Source organism: Penicillium lagena (assembly GCF_028827675.1).
Source record: "Penicillium lagena strain IBT 129212 chromosome Unknown utg000007l_segment0_segment0, whole genome shotgun sequence".
NCBI classification, from domain to species: Eukaryota; Fungi; Ascomycota; class Eurotiomycetes; order Eurotiales; family Aspergillaceae; genus Penicillium; species Penicillium lagena.
The window spans coordinates 2,236,711-2,261,137 of NW_026623228.1; the positions used below are offsets into that span (position 1 = coordinate 2,236,711).

General features: G+C 52.0%; 11 protein-coding genes across 11 annotated transcripts; 4 read left to right on the forward strand and 7 right to left on the reverse strand.

Moving 5' to 3' along the window:
• Window positions 1-942: 942 nt before the first annotated feature.
• On the forward strand, window positions 943-2,745 carry N7510_010448 (LipA and NB-ARC domain protein; the record flags this gene model as incomplete). The annotated part of the gene is made up of 1 exon (XM_056982373.1): window positions 943-2,745. The coding sequence occupies one exon, from the start codon at window positions 943-945 to the stop codon at window positions 2,743-2,745; it is 1,803 nt and encodes a 600-aa protein (XP_056830209.1).
• A 257-nt stretch (window positions 2,746-3,002) lies between these two features.
• Window positions 3,003-4,225, reverse strand: N7510_010449 (TauD/TfdA dioxygenase family protein; the record flags this gene model as incomplete). The annotated part of the gene is made up of 3 exons (XM_056982374.1): window positions 3,003-3,432; window positions 3,491-4,070; window positions 4,123-4,225. 3 exons carry the CDS (start codon window positions 4,223-4,225, stop codon window positions 3,003-3,005), a joined length of 1,113 nt encoding a protein of 370 aa, XP_056830210.1.
• Window positions 4,226-4,646: 421 nt separating this feature from the next.
• Window positions 4,647-6,346, reverse strand: N7510_010450 (proline permease PrnB; the record flags this gene model as incomplete). The annotated part of the gene is made up of 2 exons (XM_056982375.1): window positions 4,647-6,100; window positions 6,163-6,346. The coding sequence occupies 2 exons, from the start codon at window positions 6,344-6,346 to the stop codon at window positions 4,647-4,649; spliced, it is 1,638 nt and encodes a 545-aa protein (XP_056830211.1).
• An 895-nt stretch (window positions 6,347-7,241) lies between these two features.
• Window positions 7,242-7,421, forward strand: N7510_010451 (uncharacterized protein; the record flags this gene model as incomplete). The annotated part of the gene is made up of 1 exon (XM_056982376.1): window positions 7,242-7,421. The coding sequence occupies one exon, from the start codon at window positions 7,242-7,244 to the stop codon at window positions 7,419-7,421; it is 180 nt and encodes a 59-aa protein (XP_056830212.1).
• A 2,162-nt stretch (window positions 7,422-9,583) lies between these two features.
• Window positions 9,584-11,380, forward strand: N7510_010452 (putative amino acid permease; the record flags this gene model as incomplete). The annotated part of the gene is made up of 4 exons (XM_056982377.1): window positions 9,584-10,192; window positions 10,242-10,441; window positions 10,493-11,073; window positions 11,133-11,380. The coding sequence occupies 4 exons, from the start codon at window positions 9,584-9,586 to the stop codon at window positions 11,378-11,380; spliced, it is 1,638 nt and encodes a 545-aa protein (XP_056830213.1).
• A 365-nt stretch (window positions 11,381-11,745) lies between these two features.
• On the reverse strand, window positions 11,746-12,674 carry N7510_010453 (S1 family peptidase; the record flags this gene model as incomplete). Its single annotated transcript, XM_056982378.1, has 2 exons — window positions 11,746-12,145; window positions 12,187-12,674. The coding sequence occupies 2 exons, from the start codon at window positions 12,672-12,674 to the stop codon at window positions 11,746-11,748; spliced, it is 888 nt and encodes a 295-aa protein (XP_056830214.1).
• A 483-nt stretch (window positions 12,675-13,157) lies between these two features.
• On the reverse strand, window positions 13,158-14,612 carry N7510_010454 (uncharacterized protein; the record flags this gene model as incomplete). The annotated part of the gene is made up of 4 exons (XM_056982379.1): window positions 13,158-13,453; window positions 13,508-13,636; window positions 13,695-14,405; window positions 14,456-14,612. The coding sequence occupies 4 exons, from the start codon at window positions 14,610-14,612 to the stop codon at window positions 13,158-13,160; spliced, it is 1,293 nt and encodes a 430-aa protein (XP_056830215.1).
• A 455-nt stretch (window positions 14,613-15,067) lies between these two features.
• N7510_010455 (uncharacterized protein) lies at window positions 15,068-16,244 on the reverse strand (the record flags this gene model as incomplete). The annotated part of the gene is made up of 2 exons (XM_056982380.1): window positions 15,068-15,266; window positions 16,051-16,244. 2 exons carry the CDS (start codon window positions 16,242-16,244, stop codon window positions 15,068-15,070), a joined length of 393 nt encoding a protein of 130 aa, XP_056830216.1.
• A 248-nt stretch (window positions 16,245-16,492) lies between these two features.
• N7510_010456 (sugar porter family MFS transporter) lies at window positions 16,493-18,225 on the forward strand (the record flags this gene model as incomplete). Its single annotated transcript, XM_056982381.1, has 2 exons — window positions 16,493-17,485; window positions 17,560-18,225. The coding sequence occupies 2 exons, from the start codon at window positions 16,493-16,495 to the stop codon at window positions 18,223-18,225; spliced, it is 1,659 nt and encodes a 552-aa protein (XP_056830217.1).
• Window positions 18,226-18,845: 620 nt separating this feature from the next.
• N7510_010457 (glycoside hydrolase family 75 protein) lies at window positions 18,846-19,819 on the reverse strand (the record flags this gene model as incomplete). Its single annotated transcript, XM_056982382.1, has 3 exons — window positions 18,846-19,235; window positions 19,307-19,678; window positions 19,724-19,819. 3 exons carry the CDS (start codon window positions 19,817-19,819, stop codon window positions 18,846-18,848), a joined length of 858 nt encoding a protein of 285 aa, XP_056830218.1.
• Window positions 19,820-22,070: 2,251 nt separating this feature from the next.
• N7510_010458 (acyl--CoA ligase) lies at window positions 22,071-24,037 on the reverse strand (the record flags this gene model as incomplete). Its single annotated transcript, XM_056982383.1, has 5 exons — window positions 22,071-23,050; window positions 23,111-23,213; window positions 23,275-23,606; window positions 23,679-23,939; window positions 24,004-24,037. 5 exons carry the CDS (start codon window positions 24,035-24,037, stop codon window positions 22,071-22,073), a joined length of 1,710 nt encoding a protein of 569 aa, XP_056830219.1.
• Window positions 24,038-24,427: the final 390 nt, after the last annotated feature.

The following is a 24,427-nucleotide window of genomic DNA, read 5'->3' on the forward strand; positions in this document are numbered from 1 at the left end:
GAAATATTAGGCTTATTGTGCATCTATTGCGATCTTTCTTTGAAACAGAAAAGCTCTTTGAGACTGACCTAGCAACTTCCGGAGACTTGTTCGATCTTCAAACCTCCAACATCAAAGCCTTAATCGGGTTCTACTTCATCATTACTCTAGGCGCATTTAACGAAGGTTTGAGCACAGCGAAATATCCTCGATCGGATTCAAGTCCGGCGAGTAGGGGGCAGATAGACCAATTTAACCCCTAGGTCCACACACACATGCGTTATCCGCTCTAAATAATGAGACGAAGCATAGTCCATAACCAGAACAGATCTATTCGGGCCATCTTCCGTAGTGATAAGGAAGCTACTGTGGAACTGCATCGAATACATCTACCCTTGTCGGTACGTGACCCAGACAACTGAAGGAGATTGGGCGTTACTTCACTTCCGCATCCAAACAGTCGAAGGGGGCATAGACAGCTACTCCCAGGCACTGTTTAAGCTCCACGGGGGTTGCAAATCTGTGGAGGTTCAGATCCTTCTTGTGTAGATGCGGGCTGAGCTGAAAAAGAATAAGATGCACATATACACCCGCTGTAAAGAGTGTTGTGCTCTTGGCCGAGTTGACTGTTGACTAATTTTACTTGGTTCTTTTGCCACGTGTCAGAAGCTATTGCAATAGCCACAGCAGAAGATAACGGGATTGTATACATATCGTCTTGAATGGCACTTGTCAAATTGCTGTTTGGTATTTTTCGGAACTGGACCATGAGCCCAAACAATGATGATTTTCATTGGGCCACAACGTACTTATTGGGTGCCTCAGGCATCAATATGACTCAGCCCAGCTGTAGCCAATGATCGCAGCCGCCGAGAGGAAGCTCCTGGTTTGTGACGATCTCATGCTGCAAGCATCATTGTATCCATCCATAATTCATAATCCATAATCCCTAGTCAATTCCCCATGGCCACCGACGAGTATCTACACCCCGATCGCCCACCTGACGGATTCCGCATCAGCCGGAAGCCGGTGTCCAACCCGAATCTTCGGGCCGCGGCAGGTGTCGATCATCCGTCGTCACCCTTGCTTCATGCCTCCACGGCTACAAATCCTGTGCCGGCACAGCCCCCATACTATACAGATCTCTATGCCGGACAGTCACAGTCGGTTGGATCATTCCCACGGCCAAGGAGTGCAGAGCCAACGCCCTCTTCTACACCTTCACCAGCCTCTCCAACCCCTATTCAAAAAGCATATGGCGAGGCACGACACTTCCTGGGGGGTCTGATTGACCACCCAACCGAATCCAACAAGCATTTTACCATTCTCCGCCACTCTTCCGGGATTGTTTTCTATCGCGGTGTTGGAACGTCCGTCGCGGTGTCAATCTTCTCGGATGCCCCGTTGCCACCAGACCGAACCTATTGGCTACAAAGCAAAGGGTGGACCGGAAAGACCGGAATGCGTGCCAAATCATTGCTTCATTTACGTGATGGCTGGGTGGATGTCACTCCGTCCATGCCGTTGAGGGCCGGCCAAGTCAAACCCGACGATGAACGCGCATGGCAGCGAGATATCAAAAAATTCCGCAAGAAAGCACCGTCGCGGTCACGCGACACGCATCTATTGCGCGAGACAGCTGTCCTGCGTATTCCAGCTGAGGCGGGCGATGGGTATTACCAACTGGTACTTTGTCAGGGACCCAAGAAGAAGGTTCTTGCAAATAGTCCTGTTTTCCGTGTGCTCTCAACATCAGCCAGTCCCAGCTCAATTCGTGGCGCCAGCCTAAGCACCCTTCCGCTGGAGGTCGGAGCGATGGTCACTGGATTATATGCACAGACTGCTGCTCAAACCGTGGTTGCACCTGTCAAGTCTGCCATCCAGTCTAAAGTCAACCCTTATCGCCCCTCGTGGGTAGCCCAAACGGCAGCCAAGACCGCCTATTCTACCACTGGAATACAGGATCGAATGGGTGAAGCTTTTGGTCCGCCCCCAAGTGCAACTCGAAGAGTCCAGGACAACAATAATCCGGCCGAAAACTCCGAGCCTGCGTTGATCACTATTGAAGATGGTCCCCAGGATCCGTTCCCCATGGGGTTCAAAGCTCGCGCCCAGATTGGCCAGATGGCCTCTCCTGTGGCCTCATCTGATACTCCCAGACTAGTTCTGTCAAAAGTGCCCGACTGGGTGCTTGAGCAGCTCCGGGGGTATTTCTTTGGTTGGGCTCGATTTGATATCAGTTCAGCAAAAGACACCTCGTTTGGCCCATGGTGTCCTGTGGTTCTATCAGTGCAAACCCTGGATCCGCTACAGGCCGCAGGAGTCAACGTGGCCCAGATAGCCAAACGTGTAGTGATGCTACGGCTGTTGGGCGAAGTTCCCCTGCAGACAACAAAGCTGGAAGTTCGGATAATGGGATTTCTTCGTGCAGGCATCCCGCCTCCGACTGGAAACACCAGTCAGCAACTGGCTGAAGCACAAGAAGCAGCGGCAGAAGCTGCTATGTTGGCGGATGTATACGATGCATCCCTTGTGGAGAATACTCTAGTTCACCCAGCGTGGGCGCCAGAAAAGCCAAGCTCGCGTGAGCTTCCACAACGGGCGACAGGATGGAAAGACCGTACACGTGAGGGGTATAGCAATGCCCGCGTTCAGGGACAAAGGCTAGTAGAGCAGGTCCCATTGCATCGTCTCGGGGTCCGGTCGATGACGGATGAAATGAGAGAGAAGCAAGTTGCTACGAATGGTTTCTATGTTGTCCGATGAGCCTGCCTCTTCTTCCCGTTCCTCATGTTGCTTTTCGTGAATCATGAACTAAATAAACCTTTCATCTTTAATATATATCCTATGTTTAATATATAGTTTCTGGAACATTATATTCTCAAATGCTCTTGGCTCCAAATAGGTTAACAGAGAAGCCGAGAGCTTTAATTACTTACGTTGCCGGCTGGTGACTAAAGTTTACCAACAAAACCAACACCAGACTTGTGTATGGCCCAACTTTGATAGAAATTGAACAAAAATCAAGGCCCTACTGGGGGCTCAGAGGCAGCCAGGTTGCACTGCCGGAATAATCGCACCTCCTCTGGCTTGAAGGCACCCACCACGGAATGCAGAACGCCACGATTGTTGAATAGAACAACATCCCCTTCTTCCCAGTCATGGGCATACACATATTGGGGACTTATCGCAGGTCGCTGTAGCTTATAGATAATGTCGCGAACACGAGCGAGATCGTCAATCACCTTGCCGTCTGCGCAATGGATCCGACGGACGGCGGACGGATGGATCTGCAAAGCCAGCTTTTCAGTCACTGGATTCTTCCAGGCCATGGGGAAGATCATTATTTTTTTGGCATCAATTGGCGGCAATTCTGAATCAGGGAGTTCACGGCCCTCGGAGTGTAGACCCAGACCGGTAGATAGGGCCCGAGCGGGACTCATCCAGATATAACTACCAGCGAGGTCAGCAACGGTCTCCGCAGATATTAGACACGAAGGGGCTGTCTTACGGGTGTGGTGCGTATTCAATTTTGCTCGATCGCACAAACTCCTGGTCCTCTGGTGACAATAAATCAAACATGCGCTCACCACTCACAAATGCCGTGGTGCCCAGAGAAACATCGAGCGTTTCATCCGAGCCATCGTCATACAGTAGAGTTTGACGGCGGCCTTTGGGCACCTGCACGGCCATGAGAGTGGTTACTTGAGGTGGATAGAGGTCATAGAGGGCAGCATCGATGTGCCAGCGGTAGAAACGAGTGAAATCATAGTCCTTATCGTCAGGGATATGGTCACGATGAAACGTTCGATGGTGCGGATGTCTCAACTGGACGTTGTTGAGTCCCTCATATGATGGAACAAGACCATTGCCGATGACCTGGACCTGAGGTTGGTGGGGAATTGTCTTGAGGTCAGGGTGCAAGATGCTGCGCTTGGCATCAAGGGTTTTGCCATGCCCATAGTTGTCCGAGGCCGGGTCAAAACGCCTTGTGAGTTCGTACTGAGCTTTGGGTGAAAGCTTGTGCTGGTTTTTGAAGATGATGACGTGGTGGCGATAGAGGACATCGCGAACAGTGGCAAACTGCTGGTCTGTTGGCTATTAGCAGTCGCGTACCGACAGGAGGGAAGGGCATATGCCTACCGTTTAAATGCTCTAGGTCAACACCTTCAATTTTTGCACCGAAGTCAATGTCAGAACCAGGAGGAGGCTGCAACGGTTGAACAGAAATCGGGTACGCGGCCATCGCTTTTTTTGACAATGTCGAGAACAAGCTCAGATTCGGCTTAAGAGGAGGGTCGTGCAGGAGAAATTTATGCAGCCAGACAGTTAATTTGAACATATTACTTCACACTAGCAATCGCTGCGGTTCACGGCGTATGCCGAAGATAATCCAAAGCCAAAAACCAATTGCCGGGGTCGAAGCTCGGTCGGATCTTATCATCGGGACGCGCGGGTCTGATAAGCCATAATTCGGTTGTAGAGGACCATTAATAATAGGGAAGAGATCCGATAAGACCCAAAGGGGCCGGGCCGATTGGCCTTGAGGCGAATAGGCATCATTTTGGGAAACTAGAGTGACGACGAAACTAAAAAGAGGAAATAGAACAAGATAACCACCAAAATCGCCGTTCTCAACTGCCTACCCCCTTGGGTCTCCCGGTTGTCTACCACAATTTCCACCATTTTCCCCGCGGCGGCGCAGGCTCCTCCGCAGCGATGATCTCGGCAATACCGGTTTGCATATCCACCTCCTCTGGACTCCAGGCCCAAGGGTCCCGCCAGTATAATAATCTATGCCCAAAGTATAGGATCAGAAACGCAGGGATGCCGATGTAAGCGGTGAAGAAGTTGCTGACCGACCACTGGGACGGGAAGAAGACGGTGAAGCCGTTGATGAGTAGCATCAGGGATGCAACCGCTATTCCCCAATACGCACCGTACGGCTGTATGGCTGCGTGGTACGGCTGCTCGATGCCTTGAGCCCGGGTAGCCTTGCGGAACCGGAAATATACGATGCAGCAGCAAATCCAAGAGATGAACCCCGATGTGTTGGTGAAATTGATGAACCAGTTGAAGACGATGGAGCTGGAATTGCCTACTGACAGGTACGCCAGCGCCGAAAAGCACGCGGACGCGCCCACGGCATAGTAGGGAACACCCCATCGGTTGCACGCTTTGAAGATGCTGGGAGCGTTGCCGGACATGGCCAGGGAGTATAGTGAGCGGGAAGACATATATAGGAACGAATTGCCCGCGGACCAAGCAGACGTCAGCACAGCAGCGTTGACAATGCTGTCCAGAACAGGGATACCGGCATTCTGAATGCCGACCACAAATGGGGAGGACTTGGCCGTATCGCCTCCTTGTGTCAGGCGACTGTTATTGGACGGGCAGATAACACCGATAGCTAGCACGGCGAAGACGTAAAAGAAGATCAGCCGGTAAATATATGAACGAGCCGCCCGAGGCACGTTGCGTCGCGGGGACTTCATCTCGCCAGCGCTGATGATGATCAGCTCCGGCGCGAAGATGAAGGCAATGGCGCTAGAGACGGTACACTTCAACAACCCCACGAATCGCCCCGTGCCCCCTGTCACTAGGTACTCATTGAATGACCCCGGATGTTTCCAGTAATGGAATCCCAGTAGTACTCTATCGGGCCCGCCACCCCAGAAGAGGATGAACGACAAAATCAATAGCCCGACCAGGGTGATGATCTTGATACCTGAGAACCAAAACTCAGACTCGCCGTAAACATTAACAGGGAGAAAATTCAATGCGACTATTACCACGAGCATGATCGTGATCCAAACGGCTATGGGCACCGTAGCATTGTTTGGATCCCAATACCCAATGACCAGACCGGCCGCCGTGATTTCATATGGGACAAGAATACCCAAGGAGTACCAGTACAGGTATCCCATCGCAAAGCCTAGACTCCGTGACACATATCGGAATCCGTGATAACTCATTGTACCGCCGTGGACGGGAAGATAGGCGCCGACCTCTGCGATCGCAGTGACTATAGAATATACAAGACTGGAGATGAAAATATAGCCCAACAGTAGGGAGGCCGGACCGCCAATGGCTAGCGACTGGCCAGATCCCACGAAGAGACCTATTGCATAAGATCGGTTAGTGTGAGGATGGCCATAGTTCGCGAAATCGCCCGACACTGACCGGTTCCAATGGAGCCGCCAAGGGCGATCAGCTGAACATGGCGATTCTTGAGACCACGCTTGGTAGTTTCATAGCGGTCATCTAGATAATCGGCCTCGACCAACGTACGCAATGCTTGGCCTTTCTCAGTCATCGGGGGTGGCGGGGATACATGGGCAGGCGTGGATTCCTCTATTGTCGTCATGGTGAGCGACCGACGTTGAGAGGATGGTAAAATCTTTGGATGGGGGGAAGAGGTGCGGGCATTTTAATATTAATGCGAGTGTTTCCCGCGAGATCGAGGGGTGACAGGCTCGCAACGGATGAATGGACAGGGGCTGGAGCGATAGGCGGAGGCCCCAGCACACTGATATTAATGAGCCGAGTCCGGGGTAAGACCACGAGCCTGATAAGACGGATGGATCATTCCTGAACGAAGTGAAGCATCGTGCTTTAAATTCCGATTATATTTCAAGGCTCTGCATTTCACCTCTACCACTCGCCGACCAAAGTCATTCCAATTGCGTTGAGATAGACATCCATATTCCTATAGCCTAGGGCCAGGACATTCGTTATCTTTTCATCGGCGAAGGGAATTCTTGCTCCCTCATATGCAAGCACCTCAACAGCAGTCAAGTTTCAGCAACAAAAGCTGCAGCCACACCGGCGCCAGACCGGTTGGCCCGCACGGAGAACGACATCTGAAATAGTCAAGACTGAAGGCAGCTTTAAGCCAGCCTGTGTCGGTTAACCCTCCAGGCACCGGTCCGGCTACCGGTCCGGTAGAAATCATCCAAGAGTTGACTTACAGCCACTAGGAAGACCACGACCAGGACCCGGACTGGAGTGAGGATCGGTTGGTCTTATCATGGCGCAAACGAAGCAATGACAGGGCACGAGGGGAATATAGACTAGGCCGGATATAGATTAGTCGAAATCGTAACCCAAACGTACTTTGACGCTATTCCAGATCAGAATAAGCCGACACGGGACGGCGCCCAAAACAGCAATGTTTGCTATCATAGGCCGCCTCTTTCATCAGGGGGTTATCAGGAAGGGAAAAAACTTAATTTGATGTGAATCCGTACCAGTATCAAGTCATGTCCTTTGGTGTCACAAAGGATGCGCGGCATTTTGGACTAGTTGGTGACCGTCTAATTGATGACCTTCTGATCTACAGCGAGGACAAAAAGGAGTACGCAGGGCATGTTCGACCGGTCTTTAAGCGTCTCCGCATGCTGGATTACAAGTTGCGATCCACAAGTGCGAATTCAGTGTGACGAAGATCCGATTCCTTGCCTTCATCATTTCAAATGATGGCAGAAGTTGGCGGACTTCAATAAGCTTATTCCCGAGAACCCAGTCGTCCCCTCTTAGGAACTAATGGACCTACAAGACGATAAGCTTTGGCAGGCTAGGATATATTCTGTTCCAGCCACAGATTCACACTGAGCTAATTAGTCAGTCGATATCTTTGGATTCGATGTCGATCACCATTAAATCTCCCTATTTTGCCAGTTATCTGTTGCGGAATCAGCCTTATGCTGGTGTTTTTGACCCCAGTTTTGTACTACTTCGTCATTGTGGTAAAATTTGTGAGGCGCCAATTCGTAATCAAAAGATTGCAATTCAACGAGAATCTTGAGGTTAAAAACGCGGGGGAAACGAACGTCAGAGAGGATCAACTAGACACAACTGGAAAGCAAGCGGAGGCAACAAAGGACCATGGATCCTATCTTCAGTCCAAAGCCCTCATAATAACAGGACTAGTATTTCCATCGAGTGGGATGACCTATGGATACATGGGAAAATACAGATACATGGAAAAACTCCAATATTTCCATATCACCTTTATTTCAATCCAAACAGATCCTATTTTTGCCATCTGCCGTTTTTTAGTCGAATGAACCCTATCCGAGGCGGAGGAGCCCGAGTACAGTGGAGGTGGTTGGCCTTTTCCGATGGCACACGAAGAGATCGAGATGGTCTTTGCAGCAACAGCCGCGAAGCTGGCAATAGATTTGCTCGGCTCGATTGTACTCGCGAATCAGTGCCCCCAAAGGCTTGATTTCGTCGAGAGTCATTATGCGCTCCGGCTGTTAGATCAAGGTCACGCCGCTTTCTCAGGTTCGACAGGTCCAACAGGATCTGTTCTTCGGCCATCTTGTCGCAGAGTGCTCACTGATTTCCACAATAGACCTCCGGTTGAACAATAAGCTCCCCGTGCTTCGTTTCAGTGCGATGCGTGTCGATCCCTTTGCGCTGGACCTCATGAAGGTGATATTCCAGCAGTACCGAGATGGCGCGGTTGGTAAGGTCAGAGACGAACCCCCGCTTCATCGCAGCCGTATTTCCCATGTGTGTCGTTGGTGCGTTTACGCCTGATCTGGATTTGCGCACAGCACAATCGGGATAAGCTTGATTATGGTGATTGCGGCTAAGCCGTCTGGGGCAGTCCAGATCAACGCTAGTAGATGGTGGCGCCGATGACCTAATGGAATGGCGCAAAACACCTGGACCCTGACCCGATTTCATCTAGGACTCCATCTGGTGATTGTTTCCCCTGCACATTCCGATTTCCGAACTGGGCAGCCAATGACACTACGACATCCGTCAGATGTTGCCACGAAGAAATACATAAGCTCGCCTGAAACCCCCGATTGCACAGCCTCCGCTTTTCCTTTGCAAGCGCGTTTCCACGGCTGACACCTGGGACGCATCCGGAGGCGTTGTCCCGGGGTCATGGGTGGGGGCGGGGAGGCTAAAGAAACGTGGTAGACTTCCCCGGTGGCCAGGCAGCCACGGGCGGATGATATCCTCTTTCACGGCGCACCGGCCCAAGGGCTGAAGGTGGCCATCGACTTTGTGTAGGTATTATTATCGTATAACGGAGAGATGCACAATGCATTTGCCACACGCCGTGAACCCATGGATCCCGTCGAGAGCGGTCCGTCGTCTAATTAGCTATTACAGTAGTATGAATAATCATCCGCCCCAAGCCGAGTTCCACTGGGACCCATAACGTAACTCGCTAGTCAAACCTCGCAACCGATGAATGGAGACGGAAAAAGCCGCATGAGCTCATCCCTCCACCGCCACAGCCGGGACTGACCAAACAGCCATCAGCCTACGTACTCTCGCCTAATGCGAAGCATCATCGTCCCAATCATCCCAATTCATCCCCGGCGGACTCTTGCCGATTGGCCAATTCCCGGGATCTTGGCTTCACGTGATCTCCGCTCGGGGTTTTCATAGTTGTTCTGGTCCTGGTTTTCTCCACCGGCCCTGGAGGTTTTTCTCCTATTCTCTTTTCTGGTGGATTGGCCGTGTTGCTGTTTGTTGTGCTGCCTGCCATAATTATTATCATTCTTCTTCTCTTCTCCTCCATGCTGGAAGACCAAAGCATACACTCTCTCCTACTAACTCCTTCTTCCCGGTCGTCATGATTGTCCAGGATGAGTCCCGCCGAGCCTCGCGAGTCTCGGTGGCGCGTGAGGAGGCTGGCACTACCACGGCCCAGGCCGACCGCACGCTGGAGGACATGGGCTATACGCCCGAGCTGTCGCGCAACCGGTCCATCTGGCAGGTGACCTTTATGTGCTTCATCCTGTCGTCCGTGCCGTATGGTCTGTCCACCACCCTGTTCTACCCGCTGGCCGGCGGAGGGCCGGCCAATGTCATCTGGGGTTGGGTCGTGGTCTCGTTGATGATCTTCTGCGTCGCCCTCTCGCTGGCCGAGATCACCTCTGTCTTCCCAACCGCCGGCGGTGTCTACTATCAAACCTTCGTGCTGTCGCCCGTGTGGTGCCGCCGCGTCGCGTCATGGATCTGTGGCTGGTCCTATGTCGCAGGCAACATCACCATCACCCTCGCCGTCAATTTCGGGACCACCCTTTTCTTCGTCTCCTGCCTCAACGTCTTCACCGATTCGACCGGCACTGGTGTCACCGAAAACTTCCAGCCCTACCAGACCTTCCTCATCTTCCTGGCCCTCACCTTGCTCACCCACGCTATCTCCGCATTTGGCAACAAATGGTTGCCCTGGCTGGAGGTAAGACCCCACTCGTGCCGGATGGGAGGCCGTGTGCTAACCATCCTAGACTTTTGCCATCTTCTGGACCATGGTGGGACTTGTGGCCATTGTTGTCTGTCTGCTCGCCGTGGCCAAGCAGGGCCGCAACTCCGGCGCATGGGTGTTTGGTCACTTTGAGCCACGATCCGGATGGACACCAGGCTGGTCGTTCTGCATCGGTCTGCTCCATGCCGCCTATGCCACTTCGGCCACGGGAATGATCATTTCGTGAGTCGCACGTGTCCAACCCCGGGCAGAGATGAAGGCTAATCATCACAGACTGTGTGAGGAGGTTCAGGAACCAGCCATCATGGTGCCCAAGGCCATGGTCGGGACCGTCGTCATCAACACCATCGCCGGCCTGCTCTTTTTGATCCCCGTCTGTTTCGTCATGCACGATCTGCCGTACCTGGTCAATCTCGCCTCTGCCCAACCCACCCCCGCGATCTTTAAACAGGCCATCGGCAACGAGGCGGGCACATTCTGTCTGCTGATTCCCTTGCTCGTGCTGGGGGTTATTTGCGGCGTCGGCTGTGTGACGGCAACGTCCCGCTGTACCTGGGCCTTCGCGCGCGACGGCGGCATCCCCGGATCCAAGTGGTGGCGCACAATCAACAAACGGTTTGATATTCCATTGAATGCGCTGGCGCTCAGCATGGTCATCGAGATCGCCCTGGGCTTGATCTACTTTGGTTCGACCGCGGCCTACAATGCCTTTTCGGGTGTGGGCGTCATCTTCCTGACCACGAGTTATGCCTGTCCCATTGCTGTCTCCCTGCTCTTCCGGCAGCGTGAGGATATCAAACATGGCAGCTTCAACTTTGGCATCTTTGGCGCAATTGCCAACGTCTTCGCCATCGGTAAGTTCTGTTTGATGCCCTTGTTGATCCCGGTGCTAATCGTCGTTTGTATCGAGTAGCCTGGAGTCTTCTCGCCATTCCCTTGTTTTGCATGCCTTCAACGATCCCTGTCAGCCTGCAGAGCATGAACTACGCGTCCGTTGTATTTGCGGGGTTCGTCATGATTGCGGCTGTCTGGTATGGCATCTGGGGTTATCACAACTACCGGGGCCCGCCCACCGACGCGGTCGAGCATTACGACTCCTCTTCCTCCTTCACCACTCCCGAAACAACGGCCGAAGTACCCGATAAACTGAAAAGTCGTTAGCGCCCATCGCCCCTTGCGGACACGTATCAGTACCAGTTTACGCACGCCACGCCCAGACTCATCGCTGCCCTGCCCTCGAAACTGACAACATGGGAGACCAGAAGCAGCTGGACCCAAAGCAACCAACCCAAAGCAACCTTCTCCATTCGATGATAAGCATTCTGTTCCCTGAGCGACCAATCCATGTCCAACAGCCCTTGTCTTCGATCGCGACGAAGTATGCCACGTGCCATGAGCGCCGGAAGGTAGAGGGGATTTTGCTGAGTGTGCCTGGAGATACAACATATATAGATATTTCTCATCTGCATTGCAGAGCATCCATTATCTGCGGTGCCATGCAGTAGCCAATATATTTATAGCACACTTTAATCCGAGCTGTCAATGACGATTATCTCTCGTTCGGTTGCGCTCGCCCCCTGTGGGGCCAGCGAGAGTCCGATTCGTTCGGTGGGGAGGTGAGCCCTCAAAAACTCCCTGATGGCAACCAGGGGGACTCCGTGTCTCATCGCCGTGGTATCGTCCCAGGATGAATGAAGACCTACCAGTGTGCCGTCTGCCCAACGCAAGAGCGGCGCACCCGAGTGGCCCCAGTACGTCCATGCGTCATGCTTCAATGCGCCTATATCCGAGTTGTCGTGCGGGTCCGCACCTGGGACCATGCCGCGAAGGCGACCTTGGGAGATCTCCACCAGATCGTAATCGGTCTTGCGCGACGAGGCCGTTTCGAGGTCGTCGGCCCGGGTTGCCCAATACACAGAATCCGGTCTCGGTTAGTACTGGACGTTGCCAAGAGAGTAGATGTAAACCGAGGCAGCCTGTGTCCTTGTGCCTCGGGCCATTCCATTCGAATTACTTTGGCTAGGGCGAGATCACGCCGAGCATCCCACACGTGGCATTCGGCCTGGACCGCGAGCCCGGAGTAATAGAGGAGCCACTTGTAGCGTTGCTTGCGCCATTCCTGGGGAGACTCCCCAAAACAATGGGCACAGGTCACGATCCATCCGCGAGAGTCGATACACACGGCTGTGCCGGCCTCCTGCTGGGCAAATATCAGCGTCGATGCTAGGGCCCTGGCGACATGAGGCCCGAGATCAGCAGCCGCCGTTCTAGTTGTGGTAGTGAGAGCGCGCAAGCGGATTTGCTTCTTGCGCAGGAGCTGTAAGGCAGCATTATCGAGGCCTGGGAGACGAGCCCGGCCCGGTTTGATCAAGGTGATCGAGCGCTCCACGGGGGCCAAGAGTGATGGAACGAACTGGACGAGTTGGGGAGCCAGATCCTCAAGTTGGGCCGGCATGCTGCGTAGAGATCAGTCTGAGGTTCCATCACGGGGTGGCCGTCGGGACTGGAGGGTTATGTATCGTCGGCGAAAGAAGGGAGATAAACACGATGACAAAGATATGGTGCCTGAGGCAGATAGTTCCGGATCGCGGTGTAGATGATCAGTCATAATGCGTACGTGGTAGGTGGAAACAAAGGGACATAGAGGCTCAGATTAAAGCTCGGAATTCCTACTTGCCGACAGACGAGCTTTGTTAGGTATCGTAGGATAGCTAGGGCGGAAACGTAGTGCGGAGATAAATAGGCGTAATCAAATATATATTTTAGGGGTTGGGCCTTCACAACGGAGACCATTAGCTGCCTCCACAAGGAGAATACCAAACAGAAAGTTCATCGCACAGAGTATTCAGCTACACTATATCACCCTACAAGAGAACCCAAGATGCGTAGGGCTTTAGGAAGCCACGAGGGTAGCTAACATTCTCAACCATCTCATAACTCACGATCCAATAGCCGCCACATGGTCCGTGACCAAGCACGTAAAGTCCGAGGTGCCATAGTAAATGGTGTTGCCATCATTGGCGGTCTCGCCCGTGCTCAGCGTGTCGCCATACTGCCAGAACATATCAGCGGCAATGCCCTTCGAGTCAAGTGCGGTTTGCTGCCACGGCACCTCGATAGTACAATGATTGGAGGTCACGCCGTATTCTTCCAACAGACAGGGCTTGCCCACGGCCGTACAGGCGGCCCCGTGGGCCGTGATCCAGCTACTTCCCCACGAGTTCACCTCACCCCCTTCAACCAGGTTAGCAGTGACCTAGGAAAAAGAGACAAAGAAATCCCACGTACAGCTGGACGGGTACAGATGGAGGGTTCCAAAGTCGATGGTGTCGATGCCGAGGTTCAACGTGAAGTTCAGGCCCTCGCCCGTGGTGTATGGATAGCTCCCGTCAGAGTCGGTATCCAGACCGAAACCCTCTAGAGGTGACATGTGAGATGGGGGTTCATCAGTGCAAACGCGATGGGATGAGCTTACCGTCGCCAATGCATACCATGTGCTTCGAGTCCAACGATTTGATATACGCGCTGGTGGAGGACACCCAGTCGTAAATGACCGAGGTATCGCACCCCTGGCAACGTGGCTCGTTGGCAAGCTCCCAGGCAAAGATCGCTGGGGAGTCACTATAACGGGAGATGACGGTCTGGATATAGGTGCGATAGGCGGCTTGGATGGCGTCGTCGGTGTACCAGCCGGTCTGTGTACCACCGAATGCGGTGACATACGCCGCCATGCCCCCGTAGTCGGACCAGTTGTTGACAAAGTTGATGATGAGTTTGATATTGTGTTGCTCAGCGGACGAGACAACATAGTCCAGACGTTGCAGGCCGTCGGCTCCCGTGTTGATGGTCGCGATGCCATCGGCGAGCAATTGGTAGTAGACGGTCCCCGCGGACGGGATGGTATTCACATCGTTGAAACCCCAGACCCTGAGAATGCGCAGGCCCGACTCATTCAAGTGATTCATGACGAGATCTACATCGTCATTATCGGTGAGGAAGCCGATCCAGTACGAATTGGTGCCGGCAAAATAGCTGGTCTCTCCATCGATAGTGAAGTTGAGCCCGTTGGTATGGGGGAACCCCGTTGCAGTCGCGACAGCCGTGGTGGTGGTGGTCGTTGACGTTTTGGTAGCGGTGCTCTTGGTCGTGGTTGTGGTCGTCGTGGTAGTTTTTGTGGTGCCGGTAGCTGCCGCAGATCAGTGGAAGGGTTTATCACGCCTCATGCGAAGCACCCACCTGCCAGACACTGGCTATACCAGTCGTTTTGATATTCGCAAACCCAGCCGGTCTCACACGTTGTGGACCCTGAATAGCCGTTACCGCCGCATTGACCGTAGGGCGCTACCTGGGCGGAAACCAGCCCGGCCAGAGATAGGATTGCCAGGGACTTCATTACGGATGGATGCAGTGGAATTATCTACCAGTCGAAGAGGAGGGATCTAGAGATCTTATATGGCAACAATGACATGGCCAGGACCGACACAAGACGAAGAACCGCCAAAACAAGCCGGACAAGTCTCCGTTTTGGAATTGGAGGCGGAGATGGAGGTGTTTCGTCTATTGATGCTGGAGCCATGCCCCGCCATCGCCTTCCGTGTTCTTTCGGGGGCAATGGCGGTGGTACGATCCAGCGGCTGGTGTATAAACAAGATGACGGCGGTCTTCTGCTGCACCCCGGAATAATGTGAGGGGCTGAACCCGGCCACGCTTACTGGATTCGTCAAGGGGGTGACCCGGCGTGCCTGAACGGGCAGGGATGCCACTGCGGGGATAGTTTTCATCGGTGACCGACCCATTGGACCGTCATTCTGCAGCATGAGTCCGTCTGTACACTACCGCGCGGACAAACTAAACGCTGGCCCCCGGCTCGTGGGCGAACGTGCCGGCGGACGACTTGACAAAGTGAGCCATGTCATCTTTTGGGGCGGTGTTCGTGTCTAGAACGCGTCCCATGTTTCCTGCAGGACTCCCTTGTTGTTCGGTCTTTCCTTGATGGTTGACCCGGATGTAGGATGTGGCGACGCCGGAGAAGATCGACTGCACATGACTCAACACGGGTCATGTGATCGGCTCCGATTTGTCTCGGCAGTACAGAACAGCGTGAACAATCATAGTGACCCAGATAGTGGTCTCTGGAGTGATCCATACTACATAGATACCCAGCTGGGGGGTTGACTTGTAGGCACATTAGTGTAGACACATTAGTGATTCCCGTCTGTGTGGATTGGATCAGTGTTCCTGAAGAATCTGCAATGACGTACATCCGCGCGGGTGTGGCGGCCGGCACGGACGCCACCGACGGACCTGTTTGTTCTGTCTTACAGAAATTTTTTATTTTCGGGCGGCTTAGCGAGATCGACTGCCACAAAGTAGACACCGAGGAGGGATTGCGCATCTCTCCCGATGCACCCCAATTTCCCCAACCGTCGTGCCCGTTGACCTTCCCCGGTCTGGTGAGGCAGGGCCCGGGGCAGGGCAACACACCGAAATACGGATCGGGATGGACTCGGGCCCTGGCGCTGTCTGTACCCGGAGGGCCTGGGGTCGGCATGCTCGGCACATACGTAGTGGTCTTACATCCCGGTCCACCGACCTTCTCCAGACTCCAACACAGAATGAAAGGTTTACCCGGACTGAGTCTCGAGACCAACGTACATATTCCCAAACACGCCAGGAAAAGAAGCCTCACGAGAACATGATTCGTTCGGGAGGGACCCGAGTCGGGCTGGGTCGCCGGACTGTTAGCGATCCCGAAGGCACTCGGCACGGCCTTGGCTCTTCAGCACTGCCGACCGGGAGGTGGCAAAAGTCGCCCGCCCTTGAAAATCTACCCGACCGCGTGCGTGAATGGCCGAACCACAGCCGATCGTCTGCTGGAACCGGCGCTGGCTGGCTCCTCCCCCTGTCCTTCCGGTGGGTTCGTCCGGGCGGTACGAATTGGTTTTTCGGCCGGTGGATTGATTATTGTCTGGTTGAGGGCCAGTCGCCTCGCGCCAGTCCGACACTCGGCCATGAGCATCGTCATTTCGCGCGAGTCGCCTCTCCACATCGTCCCTCCACTCGTTTCGGACAAATCATGGCCAGTCTCTGCGTGGGTACAAGAAGGCCCGTCTCCCCCGTGTCGAAACTGCCTCTCTTTTTCTTCCCCATGGGCAACTTCTCCCGACACTCTTTCTGACATTCTCCTCTTTTGTGGTGTCCTTCCTTTTCTATTCTCTCTCAACTTCCCTTTCCGAGGAGCAACTGGAACAACGATTCTCACCACCTCACACTATGGGTATTGAATCTTCTGCCCATCATGGCGAGTCGGTCGCCCCGATGCCGCAGACACAGCAGTCGAGCGCCGAGACATCGTTCCAAAATTCTCCCACTCAGAAGCCGATGCAGCCCGCGAGCGTGGACACACCCGTCCCGCGTGTGACCGTGCGGTCGTTGGTCATGGCCCTCTTCGTCTCCATGGGTGGCTTGTTGTTTGGCTATGATACCGGCCAGATTTCCGGATTCCAGGAGATGCACAACTATCTGAGACGCTACGGTCAACTAGGCAAAGATGGATGGATGCTGACGGACACCCGAGCTGGTCTCATTGTCGGCTTGCTATCCATCGGAACCCTGATCGGTGCCCTGGTTGGAGCCCCTCTGGCCGATTTCCTGGGCCGCAAGTGGTCCATCACAGTGTGGTGTGCCATTCTCATCGTCGGTCTGGTTGTCCAGATCTCCACCCCGTCGGGTCACTGGTGGCAGATGGTGGTTGGTCGTTGGGTGACAGGTCTCGGTGTCGGCGGTTGCTCGCTCCTCGTGCCCATGTACCAAGGAGAAAGTGCGCCCCGCCATATCCGTGGCGCGATGATCAGTTGCTACCAGCTGTTCGTCACCCTGGGGATCTTCCTGGCCTACTGCATCAACCTGGGTACCTATGATCTTGACGGTACCGCCCAGTGGCGTATCACTCTCGGTATTACTTTCCTCTTCGCCATTGTCCTGGGTGGTGGCATGGTTTTCTTCCCAGAGAGTCCGCGCTTCGAGTTTCGCCACGGTAAGGCTGAGAGCGCTCAGCGCACCCTGGCGCGTCTGTACGGCGTGCCGGAGAATCACATTCGGATCCTGGAGGAGATGGATGAGATTCGCGAGCAGCTGGCTGCAGAGTCCCAGGAACAGAAGTGGCATGAGTTCATCACCGCCCCGCGCATGTTTTACCGTATCGTGCTGGGCATGGCATTGCAGTCTCTGCAGCAGCTCACCGGTGCCAACTACTTCTTCTATTATGTAAGACTAGCCAATGGCTGTGCATGTCTGGCACACTTTAATGCTCTTGAATGGACGCTAATTCCGTATTTTAGGGAACGACAATTTTCCAAGGAGCCGGCCTCTCCAACAGTTTCGTCACGCAGGTCATCCTTGGTGCAGTGAACTTCGGTACCACTTTTGGTGGTCTTTATGTGGTTGAGAACTTTGGACGTCGCAAGTCACTGATCTTTGGCGGTATCTGGATGTTCGTGTGCTTTATGATTTTCGCGTCGCTTGGTCACTTTATGCTGGATCTGAATCACCCAGAGAACACCCCTGGGGTGGGCAAGGGCATGATTGTCATCGCGTGCCTCTTTATCGCCGCTTACGCGATGACCTGGGGCCCGATGATCTGGGCCATTGTTGCAGAGCTATTCCCGTCCAAGTACCGCGCGAAGGGTATGGCTTTGGCAACTGCATCCAACTGGGCGTGGAACTTCTTGATCAGTTTCTTCACTACATTCATTACCAGCGCCATTGATTTTGCTTACGGCTATGTTTTTGCCGGATGTCTGTTTGTTGCTACTCTGGTCGTGTACTTCTTTGTCATCGAAGGCAAGGGACGCACCCTGGAAGAACTGGACTGGATGTATGTCAACAAGGTGGCTCCGTGGAAGAGCAGCGAGTTTGAGATTCCTCGTCGTCATGAGTGGCTCGCGGAAGAATCCGACATGTACGCACGAAAGGAACAAGAGATGTTCCACGCGGAGAATGCCTAGGTTCGAGTGGCCTTGTATTTCCCATGCCGTTTATTTGAAAGAACTTTCTTTTGGGGTTGAGTTTTAGTTTCGCATGTGTCGAGTTCTGCATGATGCAATACCCTTTCGGGTCGGAGTCCTGGGTTGCATATGGACAAACTGTACATTATCTACCTTTTTCTAGAATCGCATTTGATAAATTTATTTTCTCACAGAACTCTCATTTTACCATTACTAGTCGGCATCGGCTCTTGAAAAATGTCTGCTAACTATCTTCGGCCTCACCCGCTATGCAGAGATCGCGGGAAGGCCACCGCATCTTGATTGACCGTTTCGCGTCAATCGCCGAAGATGACCGAAGGTTGTATACTATTCGTATGTCTCATAATAATTATCAATGGCGGCTAGACAAACAAGTCTCACTTAGCTAAAAGTCTACGTAAACCTAAACGCTTTCCAAGGGTTGAAAAATCTTGCATATCGCGACAGAACGCAACTAAGGCTTAAGAAAGCTACCTATACATACATTCTGGTTCCCACAAAAACGTGGGCGAAGATAAAGAATCCTATCAATACTATTGATGACAGAACGAAAGTACCCTCAGATCTCCTGGCAGTTGTCTCTGAGATGTACGGTTTTCCTATGCGTGCATGTTGCGTCGCCAGTAACGAGTTGGCGGCCCCGATGGCGCAGACCACGAAGAACTCTGAGTCCACGTAGGACTGGCAATAGGTGTACCTGAAGATGTTGAGCCAGTAGGCGCTGGGGATGACCCGGTACCGAGTTTAGCCACGAGCCGATCTCCAATGGCTCTAATGCTTTCCTCGAAGGCATGGGTTTCTTTAGCTTTCCAGTCCGCGTTGGCTCCGGGAAACGCTTCTTTCCCTGTAAAGCCAATATAGAGGACATCTCTCGGAGTGTGGCCATTGTCGCCGGTGATGCCGGCATTGGGGAAGCAAAGCTCGGCCATGGAAATGGCAGCCTCACCAGTAGCGGTTCCGCCATTAGTGTCTCCCCAAATTCCATAGTGCTATTTGTGAACGGTAAGGTCAATAGGGTCCTTTACAATACACATAAGGAAATTTATATGAAAATACGTACCAGCTGGCCATTGCAGACCACTGCCATCACGCTCAAAGGTTCCATGCCAAACTTGTTGGGCTCGAACCTAGGACTTGAGTCCTGATTTCCGAACACGACGTACGGATGAATGTTGGCATTCAGGTCTGAGATGCCATACTTGCTCACCTCCGACTGGAAAGCAGTGACACCTTGCCCACTAGGATCATTTGAACAGGCCCCACCAGAATTGTCGGCACCATCGCAATCCACATCCATGTCGGCATAACTCCCTCCATTTGCGGTGCTATGGAGGAAGATTGCTCCTTCAATGTCTCCACAATAGACAACATTGTTGGCACTGGAATCGCCGTCATTGAACCCACTTCCGAGGACATTCTTGCAGTTTCCAGTCTGGTAATGTTAGCATGATGGTATATTTGCCGTGGAAAGACAGACCTTATGCTCCTTGTAGATCTGCTCTAACTTGGCAGGCACCTCATATGATGAGGCGAGGCCCGCAGAAGCGAGGACTAGCGTAGAAAGGACATGCATTATTCTGGTGTAATCGGAATGGAACTTGGTTGAATAATATGGGATTTGTTCAGAAAATTCAAGAGTGTTGAGAAATTGAAACTGAAAAATGGAGGCATGGGGGTGCCTTTATATGCTATTAGGTTTGCTGACAGATGAATCTTTCCACTGCTCGGCATAAATTGTCTTTCCCTTGCTGTTCACCCAAATTGACGGTTTCACCGGAAGTGACGAAGCTCCATCTTGGATTATCTGCCTTAAGGTTTCCAGAACGTTGATTGACCTTACATGTGAGGGGCATGGCTATGCTCGGTGAAACCGGCAAATCAACTGTTGATTGTAAGAATTCTGATGGCGATTATTCCAAGGTACCCGGGCCGGCCCATTAATCCAGGTGATAGGTGTGGAATAATTGCACAGCCTAGATGGTCGACTCCTATTCAGGGAGGCGGAATCAACCGAAGATGTGATCCTCATGGCGTCGTATCATGGCAAAATCATCTGCATGGGGATCGGTTGATCGTCCCGGTTGGATCTTCTACAGGATGCCACATAAGGCAAGGATCTGCAAAGGATCCTGCAGCCTCGAGTTTGGCGTGTGTTTCAGGACATGGGAAAGAACCACTAGGGATCTGCCATTGTTGCACGGAGTAGGAACAACTTGACTGCGCCCCAATACGGTTAGCCGAGACATAGTAGTCAATCTTCAATCTCATGCCTGTTTAAATTTTCAATCGTTTGCCATATACGGTATTCTATTGGCAAGATGGCAATCGCGACTAGGGCAGTTAAATTGCGCTACATTTTTATCTTTTACAATTTTCAGAAACGATTGACAAGGAATTCGGGATGAAAGGTACTGCGGTGGCAATTAAATCATCCAAGGGGCAAGTCCATTTTGAACGCAGTGACTAGCAAAAACTGATTCCCGGGAGTCTGACTTTGGTTGGTACGTGGATAGGATTTCCTTCCCGCCCCCAAGAGCCACAACTCTAAATGGCAAGAGGTGGAAAAGAGATCTGCTCCCCGACTAATGTGGCAAAAAAATATTACTGTTTCCGGTGAAGACCAACAGGGTGTGATCAACACTGCAAGACCGGACCTGGTCCCACCTCGTATTCTGCTCTGGCTACACAAATTGGGCTAGGGGATGCGCCTTGAAATGACTTCATCGGAATCTGCCACAGTCATCCTTTCCAATTCTCCGCAAGGCTGTCCAGAGGGAGCTCTTTGGGAGAGACCTCGCCGCCCCCCCCCCCCCCCCCCCCACCCATGGCGACTCGAGAGGTGTATTATCTCGATTGATCTTCTGCTGAAAGAGGAAACATGTTGTGAGTTCAGTGTTAAGTGACGATAGGTCACCTCCTCCGCCGGCAGCTTTGAATTCCGGCATATGCTGCTTGCGAATACTTGATCGTACCCCGTCCGCTACAACCAAAAGGGAGCCACTTTCCACGGGTCCCTTTGTGAATTACGTTGGAATAGTGTGTTTGTCTACGGTATAATGGTCCGAGTGCTTACTGAAAAACACAATATTTTCCTCAGGACCAGCAGCACTTCACGAAATGTGCTCCGTATATGGTCTCGGGGCTGAGCCAGGAGGACCCAGATGGTGGTAAATCGCCAGCGAGAGGTGTCCATCTAGCTTAAGTCTCGCATAGGCGTAGTTGCGGGGCAGGTTAACTCAAAAATCAAAGATGTCAGACTTCAGGGTATCCTGTAGAGCATCAACCCCATCGCCTCCGATCCTCAGCCTATATAGTCTTGTGCTCGAGAGTTGTGTCATTAATCTCGCTCAAAGTGCTTGAAGGAGGCTCCGTTTCTATTGAGTGGTTGGGCTAAACAATCCGAAATATCATAATTAGCGGTATAGAAAAGATAATATCAAGAATTGGAATTCCTACAGATCAGATCACATACAGGGATTTTAGCCCTCATCAATATTTCCTATTATGTATTAACGTTAGTCATTTGCTAGTTAGTGAGCCCTCTAAATTGTCGGGCATTCCCAGGTTTATCTGAATCAAAGATTTATTTCTTCGTGAATTACACGTCCATGTGGGACTGTCGTACGCCCAGATTTTGACAGATAATGTCAAATTCATTATGCTAGAAATTTTGTTTTTATCGGCCATAGACTTCGGACCTTGCAAGTTGAAAGCCTAGTGCAATATGTTGTACACATTCATCAGGCGAAGATCAGTGTAAAAGTAATTGAGAAAGATTATAATAGAGGGTTCCTCTCACGAAATTCGAGACCTCTCTTCCAAATTTAAAGCCTCGAGCGGCATTTCTGCCGCCGTGCGATCAATCGATCTTTGCCATCCTTTCCATACTCCAACTTGCGAAGAATTCGCCGAAGAATTTTCCCGCTAGCACTCTTGGGGATTTCATCAAGGATTTCGACTTCCACAATCCATTTATGACGCACTTTGTTTTCTTGGACATAATCAATGAGCTCCCGCGCCAATGTGACAAGATTGCAGACATCGTTTTTCAGACGGAAGGTTGGTTTCAGCACCACATAAGCTTTGGGACGTTCACCGCTATATTCGTCAGGTATTCCACTGACTGCGACGTCCTCGACCATAGGGTGACCAAGTAACAAGTCTTCTAGCTCGGCCGGTGCAACAGCAATTCCCTTTACTTTGATCATTTCCTTGATGCGATCTGTGATGGTTATAAACCCTTCACGGTCCATATAACCAACATCACCTGTATGCAGCCACCCATCCTCATCAAACGTTTCTCGTGTTGCTTTTTCATTGTCCAGATACCCCATTACTACCTGTGGCCCGCGAGCGAGAATTTCTCCTGGTTCATCGTATCCAAGCTCTCGACCAGTATCAGGATCAATAATCTTAACTTCGGTGTTTGCCACAATGGTGCCACCTCGGTGTCCATAGTTATAAGTGCACTTGTCGAGCGGATGTGCAGTTATACAACTGCAAGACTCGGTCATTCCGTACCCTTGCTTGAAGCCCGTGTTCGGGAATCTTCGTTCTAGTTCTTGTAGAACCTCAGAAGAAAGTGGAGCAGCACCAGAAGAAAATTTCCGAACATGGGAGAGGTTATAACGAGCCACAATTGGATCGCGTAACAGACGGATGAGAATGGGTGGGACAAGTAGCAGTTCGGATATTTGATATTCAACGACCGTGCTTAGCATGGATTCCATGCTGAATGCAGGCAGCATGTACACCTCTGCATTGCGCAAGACAGGGAGATGCATCTGGTGAACTAGACCTGTAACTATATTTTTCCGGGGATGAGCGTCTTTCAGAATGGCTAATGGAGTTCAGCGCCACTTACTGTGGAATAAGGGAAGAACGGCTAGAACTTTCTTATGGTCTGGGGATGTCACCTGTTGAACCTGAAGGCACTGCGCCATTACATTCTGATGCGATATCATGACCTATCACCCGGAAGATATTAGCAGTTCCACTGATCTTAGGCAGAACTATAATGCCTCTTACCGCTTTAGGTAGTCCAGTCGTGCCACTGCTGAAGCTCAAAAAACCGCAGACATCTTTGTTGGTCTTTCCTCGAGGGATGTGAAATGGCAACACCTTATCCCTAATCCCAGGCTCATCTCCAATTTCGATAAGCTCTTTGATAGTTGTATATCCTGGCGCGTCTCCTTCGAGCAGAAAAATGTGTTTTCGAGGGATTCCAGCATTTTGCGCAGCTGGCACTGCCACTGAAAGTGAGGCAGCAGTTGTCATTAGGATTTTTGCTCGAGCAGTCTTCAGAGCATAGCTCATCTCCTCAACGTTGTATGCGGGCGAAGCACCGGAAATAACGCCGCCTACAAAATGACGATGAACACTTAACCGAAATTACCCTCTTTCTGAAGGTACCGCCAAGAGTTGCCACTTACCGACGCGGATTGTTCCAAGCATTGCGACTGGATACCAAACCGTGTTTGGGCTGAACAGTGCTACTGTCTCCCCTGCGCGTAAGCCATATTGTCGCACTAGCGCGTTTGATAGACTAATCGCATAAGTTTTCAACTCGTCGTATCTCACTCGCTCTTTGGTGACAGCGTTGGTAAATCCTGCGAGATTGTTCGCCTTGGAACGACGAAGAGGGGAAAATTCAGACTCAAAGAGGAAATCCCAAATAGGGAGGTTCTCAGGGACTAGAGAAAGCAAGCTAAATGAGTTCGGTTCGACAGAAAGGAATGGATGATTGCATTTGCCTACCTGAGATTCTCGGCTGCTGGGAGACGAAAATCATGTTAACTTGTTGACTGAGATCAGAGGTTTCCAAACCTGTCATGGTGATTTATCCCTGAAAATGGCCAGAGCTTTATATTGCAATGTATTGGTGCGGGGATATTAAAAAAATAACGCCCACCCACTTGTTCTAACATGTCGGACCTCGGGCATACATGTCAGGTCCGGAAAAACGGCCCGGAGATCGTGTCAAACCTTGACCGCCTGCTTTGGGCGCTACTAGGTCTTCCTTTAAATCAAAAGTGGCAAAGAGGAATTTAAAATTCGTCTAGCTGTATAGATAAAGCCGCTCTCCGTTTTTTGTTTTCACGGCCACGAGCAGTCGACGAAGGGCAAGGAATGAGTTGCCGAGTATGTAGTTACTAACAGGGCGGGGATTGCGGGGAACCCG